Source organism: Saccostrea cucullata, unplaced genomic scaffold (assembly GCF_032062105.1).
Source record: "Saccostrea cucullata isolate Sc308-1 unplaced genomic scaffold, CSIRO_AGI_Scuc_v1 ctg1115, whole genome shotgun sequence".
Taxonomy (NCBI): Eukaryota; Metazoa; Mollusca; class Bivalvia; order Ostreida; family Ostreidae; genus Saccostrea; species Saccostrea cuccullata.
The window spans coordinates 19,780-45,574 of NW_026938166.1; the positions used below are offsets into that span (position 1 = coordinate 19,780).

Sequence of the window (25,795 nt, forward strand, 5' to 3'; positions counted from 1 at the left end):
GATATAATTTATCCTTGGCCTCTAAGTAATACAATCACAATACTAAAATGAGACCTACCCCTGACTTTTGATCTCTGAGCCACACATTGGCTATCCTAACATAAGCCTGGTAGTTCCAGGGTCTATAAGTGTCTATAGCAAAGGCGTTCTTCAGTAGCCCGGGGTACTTCATTATCCTCTGATGGAACACCTGGGAATCACTGCAGTAACTATTTCCTATACAGAGCAAAACACATTATATTATTGTTCAGGTAAATTGAATAAAAATTTGTTAAATTACACATTATTTAAGGTAAATTTGAATACAAAATTGATAAATTGATACTGCCAATTTATCACTTCTTAGTTATAGATTATTTGTTGATATATTGTAGATCTGAATCAAAATTTGTGAATGTTGTCCAGAACCTTCATTAAGCACTAAGAATTGTGCATTCTACAGGCCTAAGCCATGACCTACCTCTGTAGTTCATACACATGACTACATGTAGGTTCTGGCGAATCTTTTTCAGGAAGCGTTCCAGAGCAATTTCAATTTTGTCCACTCTTTTAGTGGTGACTCCACCAGGCATTACGGCTGACACTATATTCTGTATCTCTTCATCACTATACAACCCGGGACTAGTTCCTATACAGAAAAGTTTATATAACAGTTTTAGTTTGGAGGTTAACAACTTTAATGTTTCTTATATGTCATACTGTCTTTATTCATGCCTCCAAACAAAAAAATTCTAATGCTGTTAAATACTTCTGATGTAAAATGAATGTGAAAATCTGTCTATGAGCTATTTTGATTCAAAAGATGTACATATACAGCCAAAAGAGAAGGATTCTTAAGTGTCACTTTGCTATGCAGGTGATATCAATATTATTCATTGGAAAGAAATGATAAAGACTGTATATCAGCCAAATTAACAGCCCTCCAGCTAAATAAATACCCTAGATCCACCCCCTACAAATGACATTACAAATTATTTATATAGTAAGATTCTCTTTGTAAGACTGACCTTCATTCATCAGACAGGCAACATCCTGTAAACATTCCTCTCCTAAGTCTTCGTGCACCAACAGCACAGTGGGTTTACCCAGAATTCCAGTGTGATAGCACGCCCGCTTAATGTGCTCCCTCAGGATCTGTAGATTTCTACTGGAGTCTGACTGAGGCTTAGGTTCAAATAACTGAAAAGTCAAAGTCAGTTCACTGAATTTCATTTACCTGTATTAATGTTCTTACTTAACTTGTAACTAATCAAGCCTTGTAACCAATTAAGCCTTTTTAAAATGATTTGTGCTTCCCATTCAAAACTGAGTCATCAAACAATATAAAGCACTAAAGTTCACAAAAATATTGGGAAACAAGGTGCAGAAATTTTCCAGACATAAAGGAAATACGTATTTCAGTACAGAATAGAAATAAAAGTGGTGTTGCTTCACAACATATCATCAACGTGTGCATTATCCCTAAGCCACGACCCATAACCTCATCAGACTTACCCCACGGCACTTTTTGCGACAACAATATCCTGGATACTTCTAAACCACAATCATGATATAGATTTTTAGATTTTTAAAATTACACAACTGTACTTGGTTACCAAATACAGAAGATTTATGCAGTTATATAACTTGCCACCTAATTCCCACTTCTCTTGAAGTAAAATTGGGAATGTATTACATGTATGTGCATATAGAGCCCTAACCCAGTTTCCAATTTATCTTTAAGCTAATAAAGATAGCAAGGGAAAAATGGATTAATTTAAGAATCCCAAAGAAAACAAAGAATAAATGTAGTACTTAGAATGAATCAAGGAATCAGAAGGCTTTCTTCAGAAGTTGACTTTCTTAAAAAAGAGCTATGTACATTGCTTGAGGTGGACTTACTTTACAGTGAGCTATGTAGACTACTAGAGTTTGACTTACTTTACAGTGAGCTATGTAGATTGTTAGAGTTTGACTTACTTTACAGTGAGCTATGTAGATTGTTAGAGTTTGACTTACTTTACAGTGAGCTATGTAGGCTGCTAGGCGAGCTAGTGTAGCTCTCCCAGTAGAGTAACTCATTCCCAAAAGAATAGCATGTCCTCCTTGAATTGCCTAAAAAAAATGAAAACTTAAGGTATTTGAATTTTTTTTTTTGAATTTTTTTTTTTTACACAATGTCTTTAAATAGTGAGTACTTTTCTAGAAAAGACAGTAATTAATTTGGAAATCTAGCAATTTTTTAAAAAAGATCAATTTGTTTTGTTTAAATTCTTGAACTTTATTTACTAGAACTCTGCTTAGCCTGGCCGCGTGTCGGACAGCATCGGAGAAGAAGACCAGATCCATTCTCTGGGAAGTGCCCTCGTTATACACAGACAGACAGGTGGACAAAGCCTCACTCAAATTATCCTCTGACCCTTCCACATAGCCTGAAATAGAGTAACGTTATATCATTGAGAGGGTCTTTGGGTCATGTATTAAATATTTACTTTCAAAAACGTTAGTTACAATATGTTAGCTAAGCTTCTTGTGAAATAAATCTTTAAGTTTACATTTTAGTAGTAGAAAAACATTGTAAATGCCAAGGCAAAAATATTGAATTATTTTAAGTATATATAATCAATCCTTTCAGATCAGTTCATAAGTACATGTTTGAAAACTACAGGGAATAAAATCATTTTGATTTGCAATGAATTTGTGTTATACTGTACTCAATATATAAATAAGTGTAACTAGTACACAGCCAAGTCTATATCATTCCCTGTACATTTCCCTGCTGGTTACTGACCTTTTTCCACTGGCAGTCCCTGGGTCTCTGTGTACGTCGTCATGTAGAATTTAGAAAAGATAATGTCCATCAAGGAGTCATTGGAACCTTTAATCTAAAACAGCAAATTGTCATATCAGTCTGAAGCACAATTAATTTGATATGAATATATTTAGTCATTGGCTTAAGTGAGAGACTTTCTTTGAGTCAAATTTTGTAAAAATTCATGAGTTCTATTTAGTCTGTAGAACCAATTATAATCTCCAAATTTAAATAATGCAAAAAATAAGATATATGTGCTTCATTTTCAAGATAATTTAGAACAACAGAAACCACTTTTTATTGTTATCACTGTATAAAGCTGCATATATAAAACTTATCAAGTTAGACAAACATCTACAGTACTGATTTGAGTGAGGTGGGGTGGGAGCTGAAGGGTGTGTTCTTGACTATGAAATAATTACTTTACTGGGAACCAAGTATTTACCTCATCTAGACTCATAAGGGGACCAAAGTAAGCCTCATGCTCCCAGTCGGCCAGCAGTCCTGTCTTAAATGTGACTGTCTTCATCTTCAGACTTCCCCTGCTCTTCAGGTTAGGGTTAGACGAGGATTTACCCAGGGCACTGACTGGAATAAGACAATGTCACTCCAAATAAACAAGGGGTGATCATAGATTTTAGAAGTTCTCATTTATAACTGAGTTGACAATGAAAAAGAAAAATTACATTAAGACATCTAAATTTAAAATAAAATATATGAATTCGAATCCAAATTATCCCTATGATAACAACTGCAGATTTAAGCCTAATTATGTGTGATCTTTTTGAACTGCATTTAATGACTACTAAAGCAGGATTTTAGCATATCTTTCCTATACAAAAGATAACAGACTGACTTTTCTAGCATAGAGCACTATACAGTATCAGCAATACATGTAGCAGAAATAAGAGTTCTTTCCCTTTGAAAAGAAAGATGGCAGTACTAGATCACATAGAGAGGACATCACCTATTTACAAAATACCATTTGTACATGGCAGCAATGAGTACCATTTTCTAATTTGAGTGAAATTAATATGTATAAAACGTTCAGAAAACTAATCACACAAGTTAGCTCATTTTCCTTACATATGCCATGCATATTAAATGTAAACCTTGGAATATATTCTGGGGGATATCTGCGAGTTCAGGGTGTCTATTTTTACCTTCACTATCAGAGCGCAGTGGTTCTTGGTGCGGTGCCTGTGGTGCTCGTGTCGGGGACGAGGCCTCCACTTCACTGGTGGTGTCAGTGCCACTCTTAGAACTGGAGTCTGTGCAAGGGGGATAACTCTCAGGTTAGAAAGATTAATACAGAGATGGATCAAGTGTCCTCCAGACAAAGAGGGGTTAATTCTGTGTTAGTAAGAGTAGTGTGTACAAGCTCCTAGTGTCCGTATAGAGGTTTTAGCCAAAGTTGATTGCTGATTGTAGCTCAATATATCTGCTACCAAAATCTAGTAAACTTTTTGTATTCTGATCAATACTATAAATGAAATTTCATAGGACAATCTAAAGGGGAATTTATGAGTGTGTCGAATGTTTTGAAAACTAGGAAAGAAATTCAAATAGTGCATGAAGTGATAAGCTACCATGCTTATCAATAGAGAAGAACTTGTTTTATGAGTATAAACATAGTCAGTTATTCTACAGGTACTAGTATTTTAGCAAAGAAACTAGCATGCAGCTACGGGAAATAAACATGAGGATTATTAGATTTTAAGGGGAGGATCTAACTCTAATCACCTACCTTTACTTTTACCACCGGACGCTTTGATTGCAGCTATTGAGTGAAGAAGTGAGGCTTTATAAGCTTATCTTATAAATCTAATACACATTATCACGTTAGCACTAGAAATAGCCACACAGCAATCTTTGTCAGGTGACGTTTCAAGTAAAATATTTTTTGATTTCAAAAATTATGTTTTTATTAAACTCCTATAAGTATGAAATCATAACTTGTAAACCAGCTTTCAATTGATCATTTCAGTTGTACACATTTATGTGCTGACATGACATATGTAGGGACTCCTATCAATGTTATTAATGTAAAAAGTAAAAGAAATAATAATAAAAAACAGATAAAATTCAATACAAAAAAGATTAATGAAATTTAATGTCTATATTTATGCATAATATAGTCATAATTAAACACAAAAGTGACAGTCTAAGATAGATTAAAAATAAATAAAACGTGAGTGAATAAAAATAATATAATTGGCAAATGTGAAATATTAAACATTCATAAACTGATGTGGGGGAATATAAAATTGCTTTTTGCTGTGAAGAAAACTAATGCTGCAATAAACAGTATAGTCAGTACGACTGTATGACTGTGTGGTGTACAGAACATGACATTTTACATTTCTGGCTTAGATTTTCCTTGGTTTACCAGGTGCATCAGTACTTATATAGTGAAATTGACATTCCAGTTGCATTTTACTCACTAATTTAACAAGAGTAAGCAATGAAGGATAAGTCATTCAAATATTCAACAAATTTAATTTAAATTCATAAACATTATATACAAGAACACTAGTTATTCATCATTTTCAGGAGAATTTTTTTTTATCTTCATCAGTAATTATAGAACTGATTAATTCCAGGGTTACTACAATACTTCATAAAATTTTATTATATGTGAACTAGCTTGACTGATGATGAGAAATAATCTGAGACAATGGGGACTTAACAGTTAGAATGCGAGATCCTTTTTACCTGTCAATGTGGAAAACTCGCTGGCTTGATTCTGTGCATCAGTTTTAGACTGAACGCTTGGCAAGTCTAGAAAAGAGAACAAAGTAGTATGTTGATATTAAATCATTTAATTCTTAGACTAGCAATTTGTCACCTTGACTAAATGATCTTTGAGACAAATTATGACATGCATCTTATAATCACATCATTACAAAAAAGGCTAATTAAATTTTTTTTTAAGAAATAAAATAAACTTTGATGTACGTATACTGAAATAAAAAAGCCATCAATATCATAAATTAAACCTAGCTTTATTAAGAGACAGAGTCAGGAGGACTTACCTCTGGGAGTTTCGTATTCAGTCTCTGTGGTGGTTGTCTCCTCCTCACTTTCCTCAGATGATTCTTCTGTGACCTCACTCTCATACTCGCTCGAGTGTCCCTCAGTCTCAGTTTGACGAGTAACCTCTGACCCAAGGGTCACTGAAATCAAAGGTCAATTATATTTCTTTGATATTAAATTGTACTGATCAAATTATTTCTCATTATTCTTGTAAATGTGAAAAATTTATGTGTGGGTGTAATCTTGTTAAAGACACAATATAAAGAAACATTTTGGGTAAAAATCCCCTGCCCCTGTACTTTAATACATGTTGTACTCAGTTTTAACAATAATTTTAAGTCCTAATCCATTGGCATTGTGGAGATAACCCCAAAAGTGCTACATGCTACGATTTGAGAAAATTAATTTGCATAAGTTGTTTATTCAATGCAAACAGCACTTATAAATCACTTCTCGCTTCAACGCACACGCTGCTGTCCAGGTACAGGTATAGCTTATAGCCTGGAGCAGTTGATTAATCTTTTCAGTTTGAAGGGGTACGAAGTGAAACACATACATAAGGGCTTGATTAATAGTCATTGTATTAAAAACAAAAATTAAAGTCAATAAAATGATAATCAAACAATAAAAGCCAAAAAGATCGTTTTTTGAAAACGAAAGTAGAAAATTTCAAAGCATATATTCTGATTTTAACTGCTAATAATAAAAATATTGAATATTGTCAATTTAAAAAAATATTGAAAATAATTTAGATTTAATACATGATGGTTTATCATACTCATATTGTACATTGTATTTCTTTGTTACATATATGTCAACATGGTCAAGGAAATACCAAAGACCCATATGACATTGCCAAGACTGCAAAAGTTTATCATGTTCATGATGTAGTCTTTTACAATATTAATTTTTCTTTGGGATGGGTGGGGGTGGGGCTTGTGTTTAAAAATTCATGATTTAATTAGGCCTATTTCTCTAAATTGTTTCATGTGTGAGATAAAATTAATGATGCACTGTCTATATACTTACTTAAAGGTAATAAAGTGACACTTGATTTTAAGGGTACATACCAGAAACAAAATGTAAATTAATAGAACAGAGCAGGGACCTATATCTCTGACCAGAGTGACAACTATTAAGCAAAGATATTTAAATTTGGAAAAATAAAACTTTAATTTGTATTGTTTTGTATTCATAAGTGCTATCAATATTATAATAAAAAAACAAGAGGCCCAGGGGCCACATCGCTCACCTGAGCAATTGGCTAGGAAAAAACACAGATCAGATCAGAACTGAAAGTAAAAAATTTTACACCCACCCCCAGGGGGTCATGATTTGAACAAACTTGAATCTACACTACCTGAGCATGATTCCACATGAGTTTCATCTTTCCTGGCCCAGTGGTACTTGAGAAGAAGATTTTTAAAGATTTTTCCTATATATTCCTATGTAAAACTTTGATCGGCCATTTTGGCCCCACCCTACCCCCGGGGGTCATGATTTGAACAAACTTGAATCTACACTACCTGAGGATGATTCCACATGCGTTTCATCTTTCCTGGCCCAGTAGTTCTTGAGAAGAAGATTTTTAAAGATTTTTCCTATATATTCCTTTGTAAAACTTTGATCGGCCATTTTGGCCCCACCCTTCCCCCGGGTTCATGATTTGAACAAACTTGAATCTACACTACCTGAGGACGATTCCACATGAGTTTCATCTTTCCTGACCCAGTGGTTATTGAGAAGAAGATTTTTAAAGATTTTCCCTATATATTCCTATGTAAAACTTTGATCGGCCATTTTGGCCCCACCCTACCTCCGGGGGTCATGATTTGAACAAACTTGAATCTACACCACCTGATCCCACAAGCTTCATCTTTCCTTGGTACTTGAGAAGAAGATTTTTGAAGATTTTTCCTATATATTCCTATGTAAAACTTTGATCGGCCATTTTGGCCCCACCCTTCCCCCGGGGGTCATGATTTGAACAAACTTGAATCTACACTACCTGAGGATAATTGCACATGAGTTTCATCTTTCCTGGCCCAGTGGTTCTTGAGAAGAAGATTTTTTAAGATTTTTCCTATATATTCCTATGTAAAACTTTGATCGGCCATTTTGGCCCCACCCTACCCCTGGGGGTCATGATTTGAACAAACTTGAATCTACACTATCTGAGGATGATCCCAAATGAATTTCATCTTTCCTGGCCCAGTGGTTATTGAGAACAAGATTTTTAAAGATTTTTCCAATATATTCCCATGTAAAACTTTGATCGGCCATTTTGGCCCCACCATACCCCCGGGGGTCATGATTTGAACAAACTTGAATCTACACTACCTGAGGATGATCCCACATGAGTTTCATCTTTCCTGGCCCAGTGGTTCTAGAGAAGAAGATTTTTAAAGATTTTTTCTATATATTCCTATGTGACGGCCATTTTGGCCCCACCCTACCCCTGGGGGTTATGATTTGAACAAAATTGAATCTACACTACCTGAGGATGATTCCACATGAGTTTCATCTTTCCTGGCCCATGGTTCTTGAGAAGAAGATTTTTTGAAAATGCCATTAATTTTTCTCTAATTCATAATTATCTCCCCTTGGAAAAGGGCCTGGCCCTTCATTTGAACAAACTTGAATCCCCTTCACCCAAGGATACTTTGTACCAAGTTTGGTTGAAATTGGCCCAGTGGTTCTTGAGAAGAAGATGAAAATGTGAAAAGTTTACGACGACAACAACGACAATGCCAACGCCGACAGACAACGGACAAATTTTGATCAGAAAAGCTCACTTGAGCCTTCGGCTCAGGTGAGCTAAAAAAGTATTTCATAATCATTTATTTTCATGACAAAATGTCGCAAATTTAAAGCTTTGAAAATTGTCGTCATGCGCCAAATCCCCCATGGGAATTTTCAAAAGTTGGCATGTATGAAAGTGCTTGCTACTAATTTGCATAATAAACAGCACTTATAAATATCACCATTATACAGTACTATTGTTGATACAACCAACATAAAGGTAGTTTATGTTATAACAAACAGCCTCTCAATCATTTTCAGTTGATTTCATCATTTACATGATGGTTTAATCTGACATTCGGTAACATCTGAGATTGTCTAAATCCATTATCCCCTCTCTCTGCAAAACCAACATTTTTTCAGCAGAAATTTGAACCCATATAATTTACAGGGTATAAACAAACTCTTGCAGAAATAATGAAACCAAATGCACTTGATTCCACTCCCCTACCTTTTCCTGTATCAGCTGACTCTCTGTATGGGAGGGGTGTTTCCCCGAGCTGGGATTTTATCCCCTGGGGTGTATCACTACTGAACTTGGTGCCCTGTGGAGTCTCGGTGCTGGTTGATTTCTGAGCTGGAGTATCGTTGCTGTCGGATTTCTGTACTGGGGTATCGTTACTTATTGACTTCTGGTCAGAATCTGTGACGTCCATCTCAGGTTCCTTGATGGTTTCCTCTTTTGTTGCCTCCTCATCCGATTCTTCATCAGGGGTGGGAGGGCGGGGGGAGGATGTAGTTGGGGTCATTCTACCCTAAATACAGGATAAAAATCAGCAATTAAACCACAAATTTCTTGAATAAAATGATTGTGAAAGTAATTTGGACTTCCCAAGCAATTGTATCCAAGTCACATATATTATGAGTTTTATTTTCCTTGTAGTGTCTACTGAAAAAAAACCATGTTCGGCCAGCACTAGTTACTGGCCATACATAGTATGTCTGTCACATAAGTAGGTTTCCTCTGAGTTCCCTGTTATAACTCTGTCATATGAATTATACTTAGCGAGTGGGTTTCCTCTGACTGTCACATGACTTACACTTTGTGAGAAGGTTTTCTGTGGGTTTCCTGTTATAACTCTGTCACATGACTTACACTTTGTGAGTAGGTTTCCTCTGAGATGGCAGCCATTTCTGATTTGGGGTCGTCTCTGGGCATACAGAAATATTTTGTTACTGTCTCCTCTAGAAGACGACTATACCACAACACATCTATGAAAGAAAAGAGAAGGTATCAGATATGTGTACTTCAAAATTCCTTCTGTTTAGTGAAAAAAAGTTACAAAGATCAAGTGTATAGCATTTATCTTCAGAGCAACAAGTTGCCTCATTTTCTAATGAGCTTTACATGCAAAAAATAAATAAAAAAAAAAAGATTTCCTACCACCCTATCAATTTCTAAATCTACAAACAAAGTTGTTCTGAAACTAACCCTCCTCAGCAATAAGGCGGTCTGCAAATGTTCTTGTGACCTCATGACACCACAGTTGACCTATGACCTTCATCATTGGGGCAGACTGTCCAATCTCTGCTGTTGGTCCCATACTTGACACACTGACAGTCCGTGATTTGGAATCCCATGATGCCTGGCGAGACATCTGTAGACTGCTTCTACTTCCTCCTATTGTTTACAAACAAATGATTAGTTAAAATTTGTATTTGGAAATAGCCACTGTTTCTAAAAAAAAAATTAAAAAATAACATTTGTTTTGTTTTGCTTTTTTTCAGATCAGTGCAGTGAAATATATCTATGAATCCTGACTCAATCCAGACAATAGGTTCCATATGAAATTTGTGACAGTAGAATTCATATTCATCTTTCCTTTTAATTTTAAAAAAGTGTTTCAGTAAAATCAAGTTTTATTGATCCAGAAGATCTGCTCTGAACACAAGAATCTGGGTTAATGTGGCTCAACTGTATTTACTTATTTTTCATCATACAATTTAAAGCTGATAACTAGTAATAGGACTTACTACTTTAACCATTTTGATAATACTCAGGCAACCAAGTAGATGATGTATGTATCATTCACATTCTAATCAAAGAAGGTTTGTATCATTGATTATACTCTTTGAAAGTTTTCCCCGCTACTTAGAACTTCATGTTAAATATGCTCTAGATCTGATGTCAAATAAATAAATTTCTCTTTGACAGATGGATGCAACTTAGGATAAAGCATTTCATCATCCACTATAGGTCTGAACTGTCAGCAAATTTGTAGTGCTAGGTTAAAGGTTCCAGTAGGGTCTATAAATAACTGATACGTACTTGATTCACTTCCCCCTTTCTTTCTCCTCATCATTTTCCGTGTCCTTGACCTTGGTGACATTAGCAGAATTCCATGTATGACCCTTGCCACATCATGGAGGTTAAACACATAGTGGGCATGTGTCGGAGTAGGCTTGAGTTTCTCTTTAATTTTGTTGTACATTTCTAACAATCCAAGTGTCATTGCCTGTTGGTAAAAATTTTGAATGGTTTTGAATTGCTGGACATGAAAGTTTTGATAAGCATAATTTTCCTGATACTAGAGCTCAGAACTAAAAATGTCTGATTATATTAGACACTATTTACCCTTGACAGTTCAAAGTGATGGTCCACTGAATACGTTGGAAATTCCTCCAACCAATGCTGGATATTGCGGCCATACATGGACATAAGGACCTCGGTCGTCGGGGTAAACAGAGTGAAGTTGATAAAGAGGCGGGTCAGACGTGAGGACATCACATGACAGGCTGTTCCTAATCCTGTTCCTTTAAACAAAGCAAAATAGTGTAACAGAGAATGTCATGTAAAATTGAGCAGAATTCTCTTTGTTATTTCAGTAAAATTACTTTAAGGTTTAAACATATGCAAGATTAAATGTCTAATAACATAGATTCTGACTGAGTGGTCAGGCTAGGGGTGGATCTAACCTGGTACACTGGGGAGTGTGGTGGAGGCCAGGAACATGGCTTCCTCCATGGTTTGGAACTCTAGACGTCCCCTGTCATACGTCCCTCGCTGTGCCAGGATCTGTCTCAGCAACTCTAGTGGGGGCTGGTAACCTTTATATGTTAAACAAAAAAACTGAATTACATATTCCTTAGTAAAAAAATGTTCCTTGGTAAGACACTTTCTACTACAGATACATTCAATATCAAAAATTCTTTAACTATAATCTTTCATTTGACTATATCTTTTTTTATTTCCTTTATTGTTCAAAGATAAATATATAGTAGAAGACAAACTGGCAGTCAGACAGGTAATCAGACTAAAAGCAATATTGTCTTGCTATAATCTGGATTGGCATAGACTGTATAGATACTGACCCCCTTCTGGGTTACTGGCAGCCATGTTGAGATCGTCAATAAAGAAGAGATGGGACTGTTTGCCTTTGGTGGTGGGGGGGACCTGCCCTGGGCCAGTGAGGGTGTTGGTGGCTCGGTGTTTCAGCTCCATGATCTGTCCCAGCATGGAGTTCAGGAAGAGTTGACTGTTCAGTGCTCTAGACATGACCACTTTAGTGTGGGTTTGCTTGGGCAGTACCATAGTCTGTAGATATGGAAAAAATCTTAATAGGAACACCTAATTGATTTCCCTAACATACAAACATGATAGAGGGGGATATTCATACAAGCCATTTGTTAACTAAGTTACCTAAAATTCCCCTGCTTATTCTGTTTTAACCAACTTTTATTCATGTCATCTTTTATTTACAATTTTGTTAGTTTTAAATAAATCTGCAAGGATTAATTAATTTTGGTGACTGAAGAAACATTCTCTGAAAATATGATGCATTGTTTGTAGCAATTTATTTTCACAAATTAAAGTAGATCATGAAACTCACAAATATTTCACTCACACGAATAAAAGTTGGTTTACAATAATCAAAAATATCAAGCTCTAGATGTTTCACTATAATAAAATTCCCCATCATATATTAAACCAAAAAAATAATCATTTTTAAAGTAGACATTCCATATAACATCTGAGAAATCTCTATGTGGAATATTACCTGTAGCAGAGAAGTTTTTCCTACACCTGGCATTCCTGAGAGTAAGACTGGCTGATGGGCCGCCAACATGAGCTCTATCATGTGGGTATACTTCTCCACCTAAAACAATAGGCATATAATCAACATCAATTCCTAAATTCCACAAACTTTCATTTAACTACAATCAGTTTTCCTTTATTATGCGCCCGGATTGATAAATCCGGGGCCTATTTTGTTTTTGTCCTGTATGTCTGTTTGTTTGTTTGTTTGTTTGTTTGTCTGCAAACTTTAACCTTTGCCACAACTTTTGAACCATGAAAGATAGAGACTTCATATTTATTATGCATACTCCATTAATTAAGCTCTTTCAAATGACACCAAAGTCAATGGCCTTGTGACCTTGACTGTGACCTATATGCTAAACATAGCTTTTTATCTGCAAACTTTAACCTTCGCCATAACTTTTGAACCATGAAAGATAGAGACTTCATATTTATTATGCATACTCCATTAATTAAGCTCTTTCAAATGACACCAAAGTCAATGGCCTTGTGACCTTGACAGTGACCTTTATGCTAAAAATAGTTTTTTCGTACCTTTGCCATAACTTTTGAACCACAAGAGATAGAGACTTCATATTTGGTATCCATACTTTACTAATCAATTTCTTTCAAATGACATCAAGGTCAATGACCTTGACTGTGAGATATATGCTAAAAATAGCTTTTTTAGAATTTTGTTGCCGCCGGGCACATAGTGTTTCAAAAACACATCTTGTTTTCTATACTGTCCAAGTCTAACCACTCCTTTTGATCCCCCCTTACCTCTGGTGTAATAGTGAATCCTCCTGCCAGAATTTTGGATCGTTCCTGAGATTTCTCTGACCACCTGATGAAGGACCCACTACTCTCATCCAGAATGTAATCAAACACAGAGGCTCCAATGGGGATTTTTATTGGATGTCGGGCACGGTACAGGACGTCATTGGCAAACTTACTAAATTTCTCTTTGTATCTATTGAATAAGATAAGATTTGATATTTTTCGTTAATAAAAAAATTTCTACATAAATGTACATACTGTAAACCAACTTTTAATCGTGTGTGAGAAATTTTCATGAGGTTCGCGAAAACCTTGTCATTGTGAATATTTCTCGCCGCGAACTGCTCCTGAAAGAACCAAAAATGGCTTGATCACGAAAATTAATTGTCACAACTAATTTATCCCAGGTAAATGGCCAAATAAATTTGTCGCGAATAAAAGTTGGTTTACAATATTCATTATTGATAATCAAAATTTATTAAAATTTTTAAATAATATTCAATCCATGATTATTTTATTGCTTAAGAAGTACATGAAATTATTGCATTGAATTTCAAAAATGCAATGGAAGGAAGCAGTTTTGAATCATGGGAGATAAATAACTGATGAAGGTGACACACCTCTCGTGTAGGTGAGCTCCGAAGCTCCAGACATAGGCGTAGGCAAACATTCCCTTCATGTTGTCTGTATAGTTAGGGAAGACGATCTCGAGCTGTGAGCTGCTGGTCATACGACTGACACTCTGTCGAGATGGACTACTGCTGGGGGACTTCCGCGGAGAATCTATCCCTGTATCTGAAAAATTAAAATTCAGCAATTGAAAGTGTTATATACAGGTTTTGAGAATTACATGATAAATCATCACAGAAAGTACACATATATACATGTAAGTTAGTTTACAAAAAACATTCTGTGCCATATGGTTATCATTTGTTTCTATTTAAGCATCACAGTTTCTTCCAGCATAATTCAGTCTTTTACAATTTTATATTTTTAACAATCACTCAGACAGATTCCTAACTTAGTCTGACTAGTGCTAGCTCTGTACATACCCTCGAGGTCCATGGTCCTCTGTCGCCTCTCAAACTCCTCCCTGAGATACAGGCGGTCCAGAAGCACGGTCAGGATTTTTAGGAATGTCCCCACCTCCTGTATTCCCGGAGCCACCTCATTAGAGGCGGCGGTGTCGTGTCCCACATCTGTCAGTAGGGCGGGGCAGCACTCGGACTTGAGGAACTTCAGGGTGGGCGGGAAGACATCAGCCACCAGCTCATCATATATCCTCATACTGTCAGATCAAGGGAAACCATATAGATACATGTACATATACATTGTGTAGATCAACTCTGGAATCAGCAGCATTAGAAATTACAGCCAGCTGCCTGTACTCTTATTTGAAAAACTTTTAACCTTTGTCTTGAGCTGCCTTATGGGGGATATTACAAATAGGGGTATCATCAGTGTTTTCAATAAGGGCCGGTAACCGGCAAAATTAACCGCCTGTACGAGAAATTTTGCCGGCTATGAAATTTCCGCCATTAGGATTTTGCCTGGGCTGATACATGAAATCCATAGATTTTATCGAAACTATTTCCATCTAGAGTAGCTTCCCTTCAGTGCGCTCTTTTTTCAAGGAAGTTTGATTAGATTGATAGTGTCATGTAATGGCGTCGCAGACAATGAATAATTGAAACAGTACGACATTTAACTCTGGACACGACATAGTCCAGACTTTTTACTGCCATTTCTCATTGTGATATCAAAAATATTTTTATATTACTTGGGTAGGATATCTTAGCAGTATCCCAGGGTCCCAGGGTCTCATGTTGAACTCACAAACATCTCCACTTCTAAAGATATGAAGTCCTAAAATTAAGAATCCCATGGGAGAATGGTGGGATTTTCAGTCCCACCAACCAAAACTACGTAATAAAGTAAATAACATAAAAAAAAGTAGCAATGGCAAACTATTACAACAATATAGAGACCAATCTTATCGAAGCAAGTATCAAAAGCTCTAAAATTTATTGGAAATTATTAAAAGATGTTTTTAAAACTAAGGTTAGGTCCGAAATTCCACCGCTGCAGGATATTACAGAAAATGGAAATATGCACATTAATTACAGCGATATTGACAAGGTTGAAGCGTTAAATAGATATTTTGCTTCGGTTTCGTCTTCGCATGATGTCGAACCTGCATTACCAGCTTTTTCTTTATTATGTAATAGTGTTTTTAATAGTACATGTATTGAAATCTTTAAGAGAATGTGTATTTCCTAAACAGTGGAAGGTAGCTAATGTACTTCCTTTATTTAAAAAAGGTGACCCATCATTATTTATATAATAGTGTTGCATTATGCATATACTATGCCTAAATAGTAGGCAGGGTTTGACACATGGTGCACGAGCCGGAGGCGAGTGCACTATGTGTCAAACCCTGCCTACTATAGGCATAGTTGCATAATGCAACACTATTGTTATTATTATGCTGACTGAACAAAGCAATAGGACCTGACAACATTTAAGTCATAAAATGTTAAAAGCTACCATTTTTAGCGTCTCTTATCCTTTATGTATTTTGTTTAACAGATCTTTAAGAGAATGTGTATTTCCTAAACAGTGGAAGGTAGCTAATGTACTTCCTTTATTTAAAAAAGGTGACCCATCATTATTATCAAATTATAGACCAGTCTCATTATTAAGCTGCATTGGCAAAATTATGGAGTGAGTTATTTTTAAATATCTTTACAATTATTTTCATTCAAACAATCTTTTTTACAAATATCAAGCTGGCTTTTTACCAGGTCATTCAACAGTTTATCAACTTATTGAGACATTCGATTACATAGCTAAAGCAATGGATGAAGGAAAACACTGTTGTATGGTTTTTTGTGATTTGTCTAAGGCATTTGATCGGGTTTGGCATAAAGGCCTTCTCTTTAAGCTACAAACATATGGTGTTAGTGATAAGTTATTATTATGGTTTCAAAGTTATTTAGATTTAAGGACACAAAGGGTATTACATAGGAATACTATGTCTGGTTTTAAATCTTTACATGCTGGAGTCCCCCAGGGGTCTGTATTGGGACCTTTTTTATTCTTGATATATATGTCAATGATGTCGCTGAAAATATGTCTACCTTAAGCAGATTGTATGCTGATGATAATTCTTTACAGAAATGTTCAGAAAATGTACATGATATTCAATTAGGATTGAATAATGATTTAAATCAACTTGAGCGGTGGTCTAAACAGTGGCTATTGAAATTTAATCCTATAAAAACCAAAGCTGTATTTTTTAGTACTAAGAAATTCGTAGATTTACCATTGTTGAAATTTCAAGATTGTAATTTAGATTTTGTATCATCACATAATCACTTAGGTATTCTATTTTCAAACGACCTCACTTGGTCAGCGTACATTGATTCTATCGTAGCTAATGCATATAAAAAATTAGGTCTATTTAAAAAATTGCAGTTTAAGGTCAGTGCAAAAACTTTATCTCTTTTATATATACTACTTTTATAAGACCTAAGTTAGAATATGCAACCGAAGTTTGGTGTGGGTGCTCTAGTCAAGATTCTGAAAAACTAGAAAAATTGCAACTTGCAGCAGCAAGAATAGTCACTGGATTAACTTCATTGGCATCGCGAGATTCTCTCTATTTTGAAACTGGTTGGGAACCACTTGCTATTAGACAAATGTCCAAAGTAAGAACAACTATGTATAAAATATTTCATAACATGGTACCCGGTTATTTGAAAGAAATATTTCCAAACATTCGATCACAAGAATCAAATTACGTAACAAGACAATCACAAAATTACTGTATCCCTAAGTGTAGATTAAATATTTATAAATCATCGTTTGTTCCAATGGCAATAAGGGAATGGAATTCTTTATCTCTTGAAACAAGACAATCCACTACAATTGGTTCCTTCAAAAATTGTGTAAACTCTCAGAGAACACCCACCCCGTCATTTTTTACTTTTGGTGATCGTTACTGGAGTGTAATTCATACTAGATTAAGGCACAATTGTGTTTTAAATAAAGACTTATTTAGGTGTAATATTATTGACAGTCCACTATGTACTTGCGGAAAAATAGAAGATGCATATCATTTCTTTTTTTCTTGTGTGAACTACACTGCCCCAAGAAACGACTTGTTCAATGCTATTTTTAGAATGATAAATTTACGTATTGTAGACACTCATGTTCTATTATGGGGAGATAATTCGATCAGTATTTCTGAAAATGAAAGTTTATTTTTAAATGTGCAATTGTTTATTAAGAGATCTGGTCGTTTTTGAGTAATGTTTTTAGATTTGTATGTCCATTCTACATTAATTCAATTCTGTACATGCATTGCCTATGTTAGATAATCTTATTGACCTTTGGTTCCTGTGTAAATTAATTTTGAACAATACTTTGTGTTACAAATTGTTATAAAGGAGAGGACGTTCTAAGTTTTTAAGAACTTGTGTCCAATCCTTTTGTTATAACATCAAAAACAATAAAATATATGTTCAAACCAAATCAAACCAACTATCCCACCATTCTCTCATGGGAGAAAAAATGTCAGATGGGATATTTTCTCCTGTGGGATTTTTTCTCCCACACATTTGTTCAAATGGGATAAATCCCTTGGATATTGACAATCAAACAATATCTCTCACACATTGTGAAACATGGAATACATCCCATAAATTATGACAAGGACAAATATCTCATCATAATATATAGAATATATTCCTACTATAAAATGTATTGGTGAAAATAATTCATTGTCAATTTTCAAGGAGAAAATATCCCATCTGACATTTTTTCTCTCATGGGAGAATGGTGGGATAGTTGGAGGGACTGAAAATCCCACTATTCTCCCATGGGATTCTGAGTTTTAGGACTTCATATCTTTAGAAGTGGAGATGTTTGTGAGTTCAACATGAGACCCTGGAATACTGCTAAGAAAATCCCACCATGATGTAAAAATATTTTGGATATCATAATTAGAAATGGTAGAAAAAAGTCTGGACTATGTGGTGTCCAGAGTTAAATGTCATACTGTTTTGAGCGAAGTCACCAAGTCGTGGAGAAACGTGCTGCTGCTGTAACAAATGCGTTTGAGATCACATACATTAAGAGGCATAAAGCATGGTCCCTTCCGAAAAGATTTGTTTGTGTTTTGTAATTTTCGATTTAAAATTGATTGTGCAACAGCTTCAATATTAAGTGAGGGGTTCCCCAGTGAAACAACAGCAAATATCTATATCTAGGCCAATATAATTTTAAGACCTTACAAAAAATTGTATGAATTTTTACAGAATTTCCTCAAAATGAAAATATCAAATGTTAAACGAAGACGTGACTCAGATGTAGAAATTCTTACAGAATTCTTGAAATACAGGGACAGTATCGTTTTCACATTTGGGAAGGTTTTAATGTACTAGTACTTTGTATCAAATTCCATTTTCTTAATTTTTTTATTCCGACAATCTGTACAAAATGTCAAAAAATTAAATCAGTTTAAAGATTATTTTATGAAGAGTCTAAAATTGCAGAATATTTCAATTTTTAGGGTTTACTGTACATCACAAAGTGTTTAAAAAATCTTAAATTTTTAAATAAATAATTTTTTAAAATATGAATTAAAGTCCTGACCAATTTATGTGAAAGGGAATAAATATGTAGAATTTTCAGTATAATATTTTACCCATACAATTGTCTGTACTATAATTTCATACTTAAGTTGTCTATATGTTTTTATAGACACGTAGTTAATTTTCAGATGAAAAAAAACTCAGTCTGTCAAAAAACTGTCAAACAAATCTGTGAAATGGCAAAAATTGTTTTCTAATTGGCTTTTTTTAAACGTAAAATTTGATAATTGATAGTGACAGGAATGTGAAAAATAGTACTTTTTTTAATGGTCTGAGAGGTAAGAAAAGTGAGTCAAAAATGCTACATTTCGTTTTCGGTCGGGGGGCTTCGCCCCCCTGGACCCACTACCAGGGCTCTGCCCTGGACCTACTGGGGGCCTAAGGCGGCCCCCAGACCCCTCGCCAAGACTGGTTTCCAGCTGCAGAGCTGCCAACATTCTGAAATAACAAATAGTAAGGCGAGGTCTATGGACCACCTAGGCCATCTGCCGCTGATGTTGTTTTGTAAATGAACATGCAATTTGAGGCATGTTTCTATTCTGTTTACTTTAAAACATTGACATGAATGTGATTGGCCTTCTAAAACCGAAACGATGATACAAGCAAGCGTTGTAAGAATAATGAATATATTATAATTGTAGAAACTATATAGACTGCCAGCTATGAAAATACGGGTATTATAAACTTTGAACGAAAAAAAACTGCAATCGGAAGAATATAGAGAGAAATCGTAAGGCGTATTTTAGACGCTGATTTCGTATGCCTTACGCCAAAATCGTAAGGGTTGGCAGCTCTGCAGCTGTTCCATCTATTTTTCCTTCTATTGAAAATCTTATTGAAAACACTGATCATTAACACATCTTGACCACTACATAGTTGTACTTCCATTATAAAATGGCATCAAATTAGAGTCTATTTAGTACTTACTAGTATTCAATTTCATACAGGCTATCTATTTTTTTAAACTGTGGAATCATCATTGTTTGGCAACCAATGTTCGTGGATTTTGTGGTTCATCCTAACCCATGAATTTATATCCCCATGTAAAACATATTTATTCATTGAATTGTCTGATTATATGACTTACACATGAAATTACATTCCCACAAACCAACAAATTTTTGTAACCTAGGAACACTGGCCCCACGAATTCAAATGATTTCACAGTACATGTATTTGATCAATGAGAAAGCAATCTTACACAGCAGTGTTGATAATCCATCGTGTTTTTGCGTCCTTTGCCCAGCATTCATAAAGGTTCATCCAGGATACAGTGTCTGGTGCAAAGTTCAGGATGGTGCATCTGGAGATGGTGGCAGGGGATATGTTACCAATGTAGCTGGTCTCAAACATCAAGGAAGTGGTATCTAAAACAAGAAATTACATTTCACTTGTTTTTATACTCTTTGAAACAATTTCTTATCCTTTATACAAATATAAATTTGAAAGCTATATGAAGAGTTATGCCCCTTTCAATGCTCACCACAGAGACTGATGTGTTGGCTATTGGCCAGTGATAGTTTCGTTTCTTCATCAAACAGAGTATTAAGACTCTCAGTCCAGACTGGGTGCATCACCCCGTCCAGAACAATCCATCTTAGTAAAATGGAGGGGAGTTCCTGTCCACCACGGGCCTTACGGTCCTTCTGTCCGGCGATGTAATTACGAACGGCCTCCGACAGGAAGCCAGAGTCCTGGAGAATCTTGGGAAACAGACCACCCTTCCACATACCATTGACATAAGAACCAAGAAACTGAAAGAAAGTGTGGACATGAAATTGATGTCTGAATAAAATTAAGAATGTGCTTACACAGAACAAATGTGGCTTACGAGAGACCATCTACCTCTTGTGGTGATAGTGCCGTGGGGTTCAAGGTCACCACATTGACCTTTGGATGTTCTGCGTATTCCTGTGTTTTGGGAGTTTGCTGCATCTCATTCAGAGCCTCAGACACCTTTCCCACCATTGCTGTGATGCGTTTCATCTTCTTCCCTGCTTGTGACATCTCCGTTTTTGCAGAAGGGTCAATAGCTGCTAAGAACTAATAAGAGTAATAAAAAGATTGTTATTGTTTGCCATTTTTTGTGAAAGAGTATTTGATTTCTTCCCTTGTAATAAGAGATAAAGAGAGAAATAAAGTTAAGCAATGAATGTATCTTTTTGCTACTTCCTGTATGAAAGAAATCAAACAGTTACAGGAATTTGCCTTGACTTGACATACTCATTAAAAATTTTGCAGCATTTTTTTTTCTAATGCAAACCTGTATTTATTCCTTACAAAATTTACATGACTGTTAAATGTTTGATAATGCAGATATATTACAAATCAGGATTTTTGCTTTTACTTTTTTTAATATCACACACAAATAAAAAAAGGATAAAATGAATTTCAAGCTAGTTCAAGCTAGCCTATACATTGCAAAATTTGATGCATAGTTATAGTTCTAAAGCAATTAACATGAATGCAATGAGCAAGTTTACAGAGCAGCTGCTTACACAACTTAAAACAAGTATAATTTAAACAAGATTATGAAAACAAACATGTATTTCATATATAATTATAAATCTGAATGCTGAGTATGCTATATTGATTGATTAAAACATTTTTTGTTCATTATTATATTACATATTTCCAATTTGATATAGAATAAATTCAAGATACAAGGCAGCTCCCATGCACATTGAACATCTAGGGATGTATAACTATTTTTCCTGTCAATAAATTGATACACATTTTAAAAAAATAATGGAACTATGAAAAGATGCAATATTTTTACCATAATTTACAAATTTTTGTATGTACATAGAAATATTAAACACAGAGAAAGCAACATCATACACCATAGAGTCAAGGATTAGGGTAGAGAGTAATTAATTAGCCTGTCAACAGGGTGGGGGTGGGTCCTTCATACTGTTACCAGCACACTTTAGTTTATATACTGAAAGGAAAAAGAAACGCAGGGTAGCATAATTGTCGATAAAAACTTTACCACAAGACCGAAAATTACGAAAATTGGTCAGAAGGGAAATTTAGTTACTGTGCATCAAAATCAGTATTCAGAATTACTCAACCGTAAAATTTATGACGTCACGTAGGGAAAACGCTAAAAAGCCCAAAACACGTGCAATTTGATAACGACGTGTTTGTCCACAAATCTTGTTGCATCATTAGATGCATATGATGTATGCACATCGTTTTTCAATATTAAGAGAGATAATGAATTTATTGCAATCTTGGCACAGTTTACGGAAGTTCAATGGGGTCTTGTTTTCGAATTGCCTAATTAATGAACAAGGCAACAACGGTTTACTAAGCAGTCTCTTGCAAATTTTCCCCCATAAAACTTTTTAGCCGTTGTCAGAGAGGGTCTGGAGTGGTTTTCAATCAACCGTGACGATGACGATAACGCGAAACAGAGCCATGTTACGAGCGGGTTATTCGTCCTGCCATCTCTTAAATCGCCACCTTACTACCACAAAAACAGCCATTTTTAGAGTACACGATTATAATCATTACATTCATACGAAATTTGAAAGAAAACAATTCCGCAATTTGTTTTTATTGAGCCAGTCAACTTACTGTTTTATTCCTCTCACTGGCGCATGCGCGCGCCGTTTGACTTATTTCTTTGCGTGGTTACTCATGCTAAATATAGCCAGGGTTTGAAAGATAAACACTCTGATGAAATTCCATGCAAAGGAGAAATAAGACTCTGACAGATGCACGAAATAGACATTGAAGATAATGAGAGTTTTCGATTTTCCCTTTTGGGGGGTATCGTCATTTGAGCTTCAATAACTCATGAATAATTAGACAAAATCATATGGGATTTTGGTTTTATCTTTTTGAAAGATGATTTTAAAAGTTAGATAGGAAAACTAAAAAGTAATTTAAGAAAAACAAATTCAATTCACCTCAAAAGTTTACCCTGCGTTTCTTTTTCCTTTCAGTATACATGCATCTACATTCAGTTTCTGATTTTCTGCTTTCTGCATATCAAAGCAACCTTCTGCATATGCAGCTTAAGCCATAAGAAGATTTTGACATTGATGCTATGAAAAAATATATGAAACGTACAGCAAAATGTTGTATTTCTGAATCCATAATAATGCTGTGAAATGTTTAATGTGGTAGTTAATTTCATGCTTGGAGGAAATGACATATTAAATAGAGTGACAACCTGCATGTGATTAAGAATTAGCACAGGACAACAAAAAATAAAGACAAATGCACACAATTAGATCAGATACTAAAGCACAGCTATCACATCCAATCAATTCCTACAGTTCAGGTCACATGGTCTTAATTTGACCAATCAAAACACTTACTACATCACCCGCCAATTCTGGTTCATTTTCCATGTCCTAGCGAAAGATTCAGGGGGAATCAAAATTTGCACAAAATAAACTCATGAACATGATAAATCATTGAAAAACATTACATCTATAATGGCTTCAATCCTGAACTTCAAAACAGCACTCAGACACAGTCATACTACTGTTTTAAAATTCTAAATTGTTATTTCAATAAAATGTCCCTCCCCACATAAAACAAACTAAACAAATGAAACTATTGAAAATCATTTTATGTAAATTTTTTTTATTACAATAATAATTGTAGCAACTGTCTAAAAAAATCTAAATTACATAACTTTACTCTTCCACCTTTCAATCACTTAAAATTATTTAGAAAATCCTTGTTAAGAACAGCTGATTGAATTGCTCTCTTTTTTTCTCACCTTTAGTTTATTTTTGGCATAGTAAATAAGATCTCTGTTGGTGGTCAGCTCATCCTTGGAATGATCAGGAGCAAACAATAGGAAGTTCAGACGATTGGTTGCTCTCGCCAAAGTTTGGCTGCAGGTGGTCTTTCCACAACCTGCTGGACCAATCAGAATCACAGCCTTCTTTAGCTGCAGAGCTGAATTCAGCTGCATCACCTAATGAAAGAAGAACAGGGGTCTAAAACATTCAGGAATCAAAAAGGCATCAGCAATTGGCACCTATCATACTGAACTAAATGGAATTCCATTATATAAAATTAACAACGCTGTTTGTTAAGGTTTGTTTACATCCACTTTTTATATTGAAATGAATGGATTAAAATTTTGCATCCAAAACAGTACAACTTCCCAATTTCATGTCCCTTCTAAGTAACATAGTGGTTAGAAAATGGCTACCTCATGGCTCTTACTCTTTTCAAAACTTTCAATTTTACATGTCATTTGAGAATAATACCCTTTAAAAATTGTTGTTCATTTATGTGTAAGTACATAACAGCTCCTTTTTCTCTCACCTTATCAACAACCTCTGATGTATCCTTCAGTTTGTCCTCCTTCAGCTGACAGCGTATGGCCTCCATTAGTTGTTCATCGTATCCGTGTTCCACGGTTTTCCTTGCTGTGCTGGGGAACACATCTCTGAGGGTATTGTCAAACACACTGCAGTCCTCCACACTCTCTATACTCTGTCTGATCACTTCCCTCAGACCATAAACCAGTGTGTGCTCCTCCCAGGTGTGGGGGTCCAAATGAGGTACCTCCTTTGGGGATTTGGGGGACTGTGTTCTTCCTTCACCCTTCTGACCTGTAAATCAAAACAAAAACTTTATACATGTACTATTTTGTATTGTTCTAAAAATACATACTACTGGTATTTTGGAGGTTCAAGGGCAAAATCTCAATTTTTAGTAATTATATATGATGCATAATATTGTTACAGGGCTCTCAATTGTCTATAGTTAGGGCCACTGAAAACCCACAATCCCAATGAAGAAATTGGTACCTCTTATCCCAAACAAATGTTTACATATTTTCCTAATTAATATTGTTAAAAAGGATATCAAAACATCAGAAAATCAAAACATGGACTTTTAATTGTATGTTGATATTTAGAGATTTTCCCAATTTTAATGGCGGGGCACATGTTGAAATCCTAGTTTTAGGGAGACACGTACTCTCAGCTATAATGTCCAGCGCAAATCTCTGATCCCTCAGCTTAGTGGCTGCTACATCCATCACTAACTTAATGTCCTTCAGTCCAAACTGGTAGGTCTCTCTTCTTGGAAGCTATAAACCAAACATTATTTTACATTATTTTATATTCTTAAAGTGGTAGACATAGGAAAAGATAAAAAGCAATGTTCTCCTTGAGAAAGAGCTGAGGGTTTCTGTGGAATAAAATAGTAAATCAGTATCTTGGGGGAGGGGGGGGGGGGCTTTCAAGGATTGCTCTCTATGCTATTACATGAAACAGTAGTTTTCATATTTATTAATTAGGGTAAAATTCACTATTATAATAATATATGAATATTATCAAAATAGGTAAACCCTGATAAGAATCTCTTCCTATTGGTTACCTGAAATCTCAGTTGCTCAAACAGGAAGGTCAGCTTTCTGGCCCACAGTTTGACCTCCTTGTATCCTTGGAAACAGAAAAACATTTCCACGATGAATTTAAAGTCAGGTACAATCATGGCACATTGTCTCATCAGCAACTGCAAAAATAAATGAGAGAATAATGACATTTTTTGAAAAATGATGGATACCATACTGTAAGTCTTAAAGCATTAAAACTAGTGTTGGCAACGAGTACCCGGTTAACCGGTTAACCGTCGAACGTTGCGAGTATCGGTTAGTAAAACTGCTATTCGGTTACTCGGATAAAATAAATTCTACATAGTAAAGGCATAGAAAATGAATGTTTTATA

General features: G+C 35.2%; 1 protein-coding gene across 1 annotated transcript in view; it reads right to left on the reverse strand.

Annotated features, from left to right (window-relative positions):
• Positions 1 to 25,795, reverse strand: part of LOC134249540 (dynein heavy chain domain-containing protein 1-like) — a gene marked incomplete at its 3' end in the record, with an annotated part of 83,798 nt that overhangs the window by 19,775 nt on the left and 38,228 nt on the right. Inside the window, exons 46-76 of the mRNA XM_062731877.1 lie at positions 25,445 to 25,582; positions 25,043 to 25,154; positions 24,383 to 24,672; positions 23,826 to 24,026; positions 23,416 to 23,451; positions 20,930 to 21,127; positions 20,568 to 20,838; positions 20,286 to 20,451; positions 14,480 to 14,715; positions 14,048 to 14,222; positions 13,431 to 13,620; positions 12,628 to 12,726; positions 11,942 to 12,164; positions 11,546 to 11,677; positions 11,205 to 11,383; positions 10,899 to 11,085; positions 10,062 to 10,250; positions 9,726 to 9,841; positions 9,081 to 9,384; positions 5,827 to 5,967; positions 5,507 to 5,572; positions 4,539 to 4,571; positions 3,955 to 4,062; positions 3,237 to 3,379; positions 2,771 to 2,864; positions 2,269 to 2,411; positions 1,999 to 2,094; positions 1,495 to 1,533; positions 1,008 to 1,179; positions 461 to 628; positions 59 to 216 (exon numbers count right to left, since the gene is read on the reverse strand). Of these exons, the coding sequence (XP_062587861.1) occupies positions 59 to 216; positions 461 to 628; positions 1,008 to 1,179; positions 1,495 to 1,533; positions 1,999 to 2,094; positions 2,269 to 2,411; positions 2,771 to 2,864; positions 3,237 to 3,379; positions 3,955 to 4,062; positions 4,539 to 4,571; positions 5,507 to 5,572; positions 5,827 to 5,967; positions 9,081 to 9,384; positions 9,726 to 9,841; positions 10,062 to 10,250; positions 10,899 to 11,085; positions 11,205 to 11,383; positions 11,546 to 11,677; positions 11,942 to 12,164; positions 12,628 to 12,726; positions 13,431 to 13,620; positions 14,048 to 14,222; positions 14,480 to 14,715; positions 20,286 to 20,451; positions 20,568 to 20,838; positions 20,930 to 21,127; positions 23,416 to 23,451; positions 23,826 to 24,026; positions 24,383 to 24,672; positions 25,043 to 25,154; positions 25,445 to 25,582 (4,803 nt within the window). The remainder of the gene's footprint in view (positions 1 to 58; positions 217 to 460; positions 629 to 1,007; positions 1,180 to 1,494; positions 1,534 to 1,998; positions 2,095 to 2,268; positions 2,412 to 2,770; positions 2,865 to 3,236; positions 3,380 to 3,954; positions 4,063 to 4,538; positions 4,572 to 5,506; positions 5,573 to 5,826; positions 5,968 to 9,080; positions 9,385 to 9,725; positions 9,842 to 10,061; positions 10,251 to 10,898; positions 11,086 to 11,204; positions 11,384 to 11,545; positions 11,678 to 11,941; positions 12,165 to 12,627; positions 12,727 to 13,430; positions 13,621 to 14,047; positions 14,223 to 14,479; positions 14,716 to 20,285; positions 20,452 to 20,567; positions 20,839 to 20,929; positions 21,128 to 23,415; positions 23,452 to 23,825; positions 24,027 to 24,382; positions 24,673 to 25,042; positions 25,155 to 25,444; positions 25,583 to 25,795) is intronic.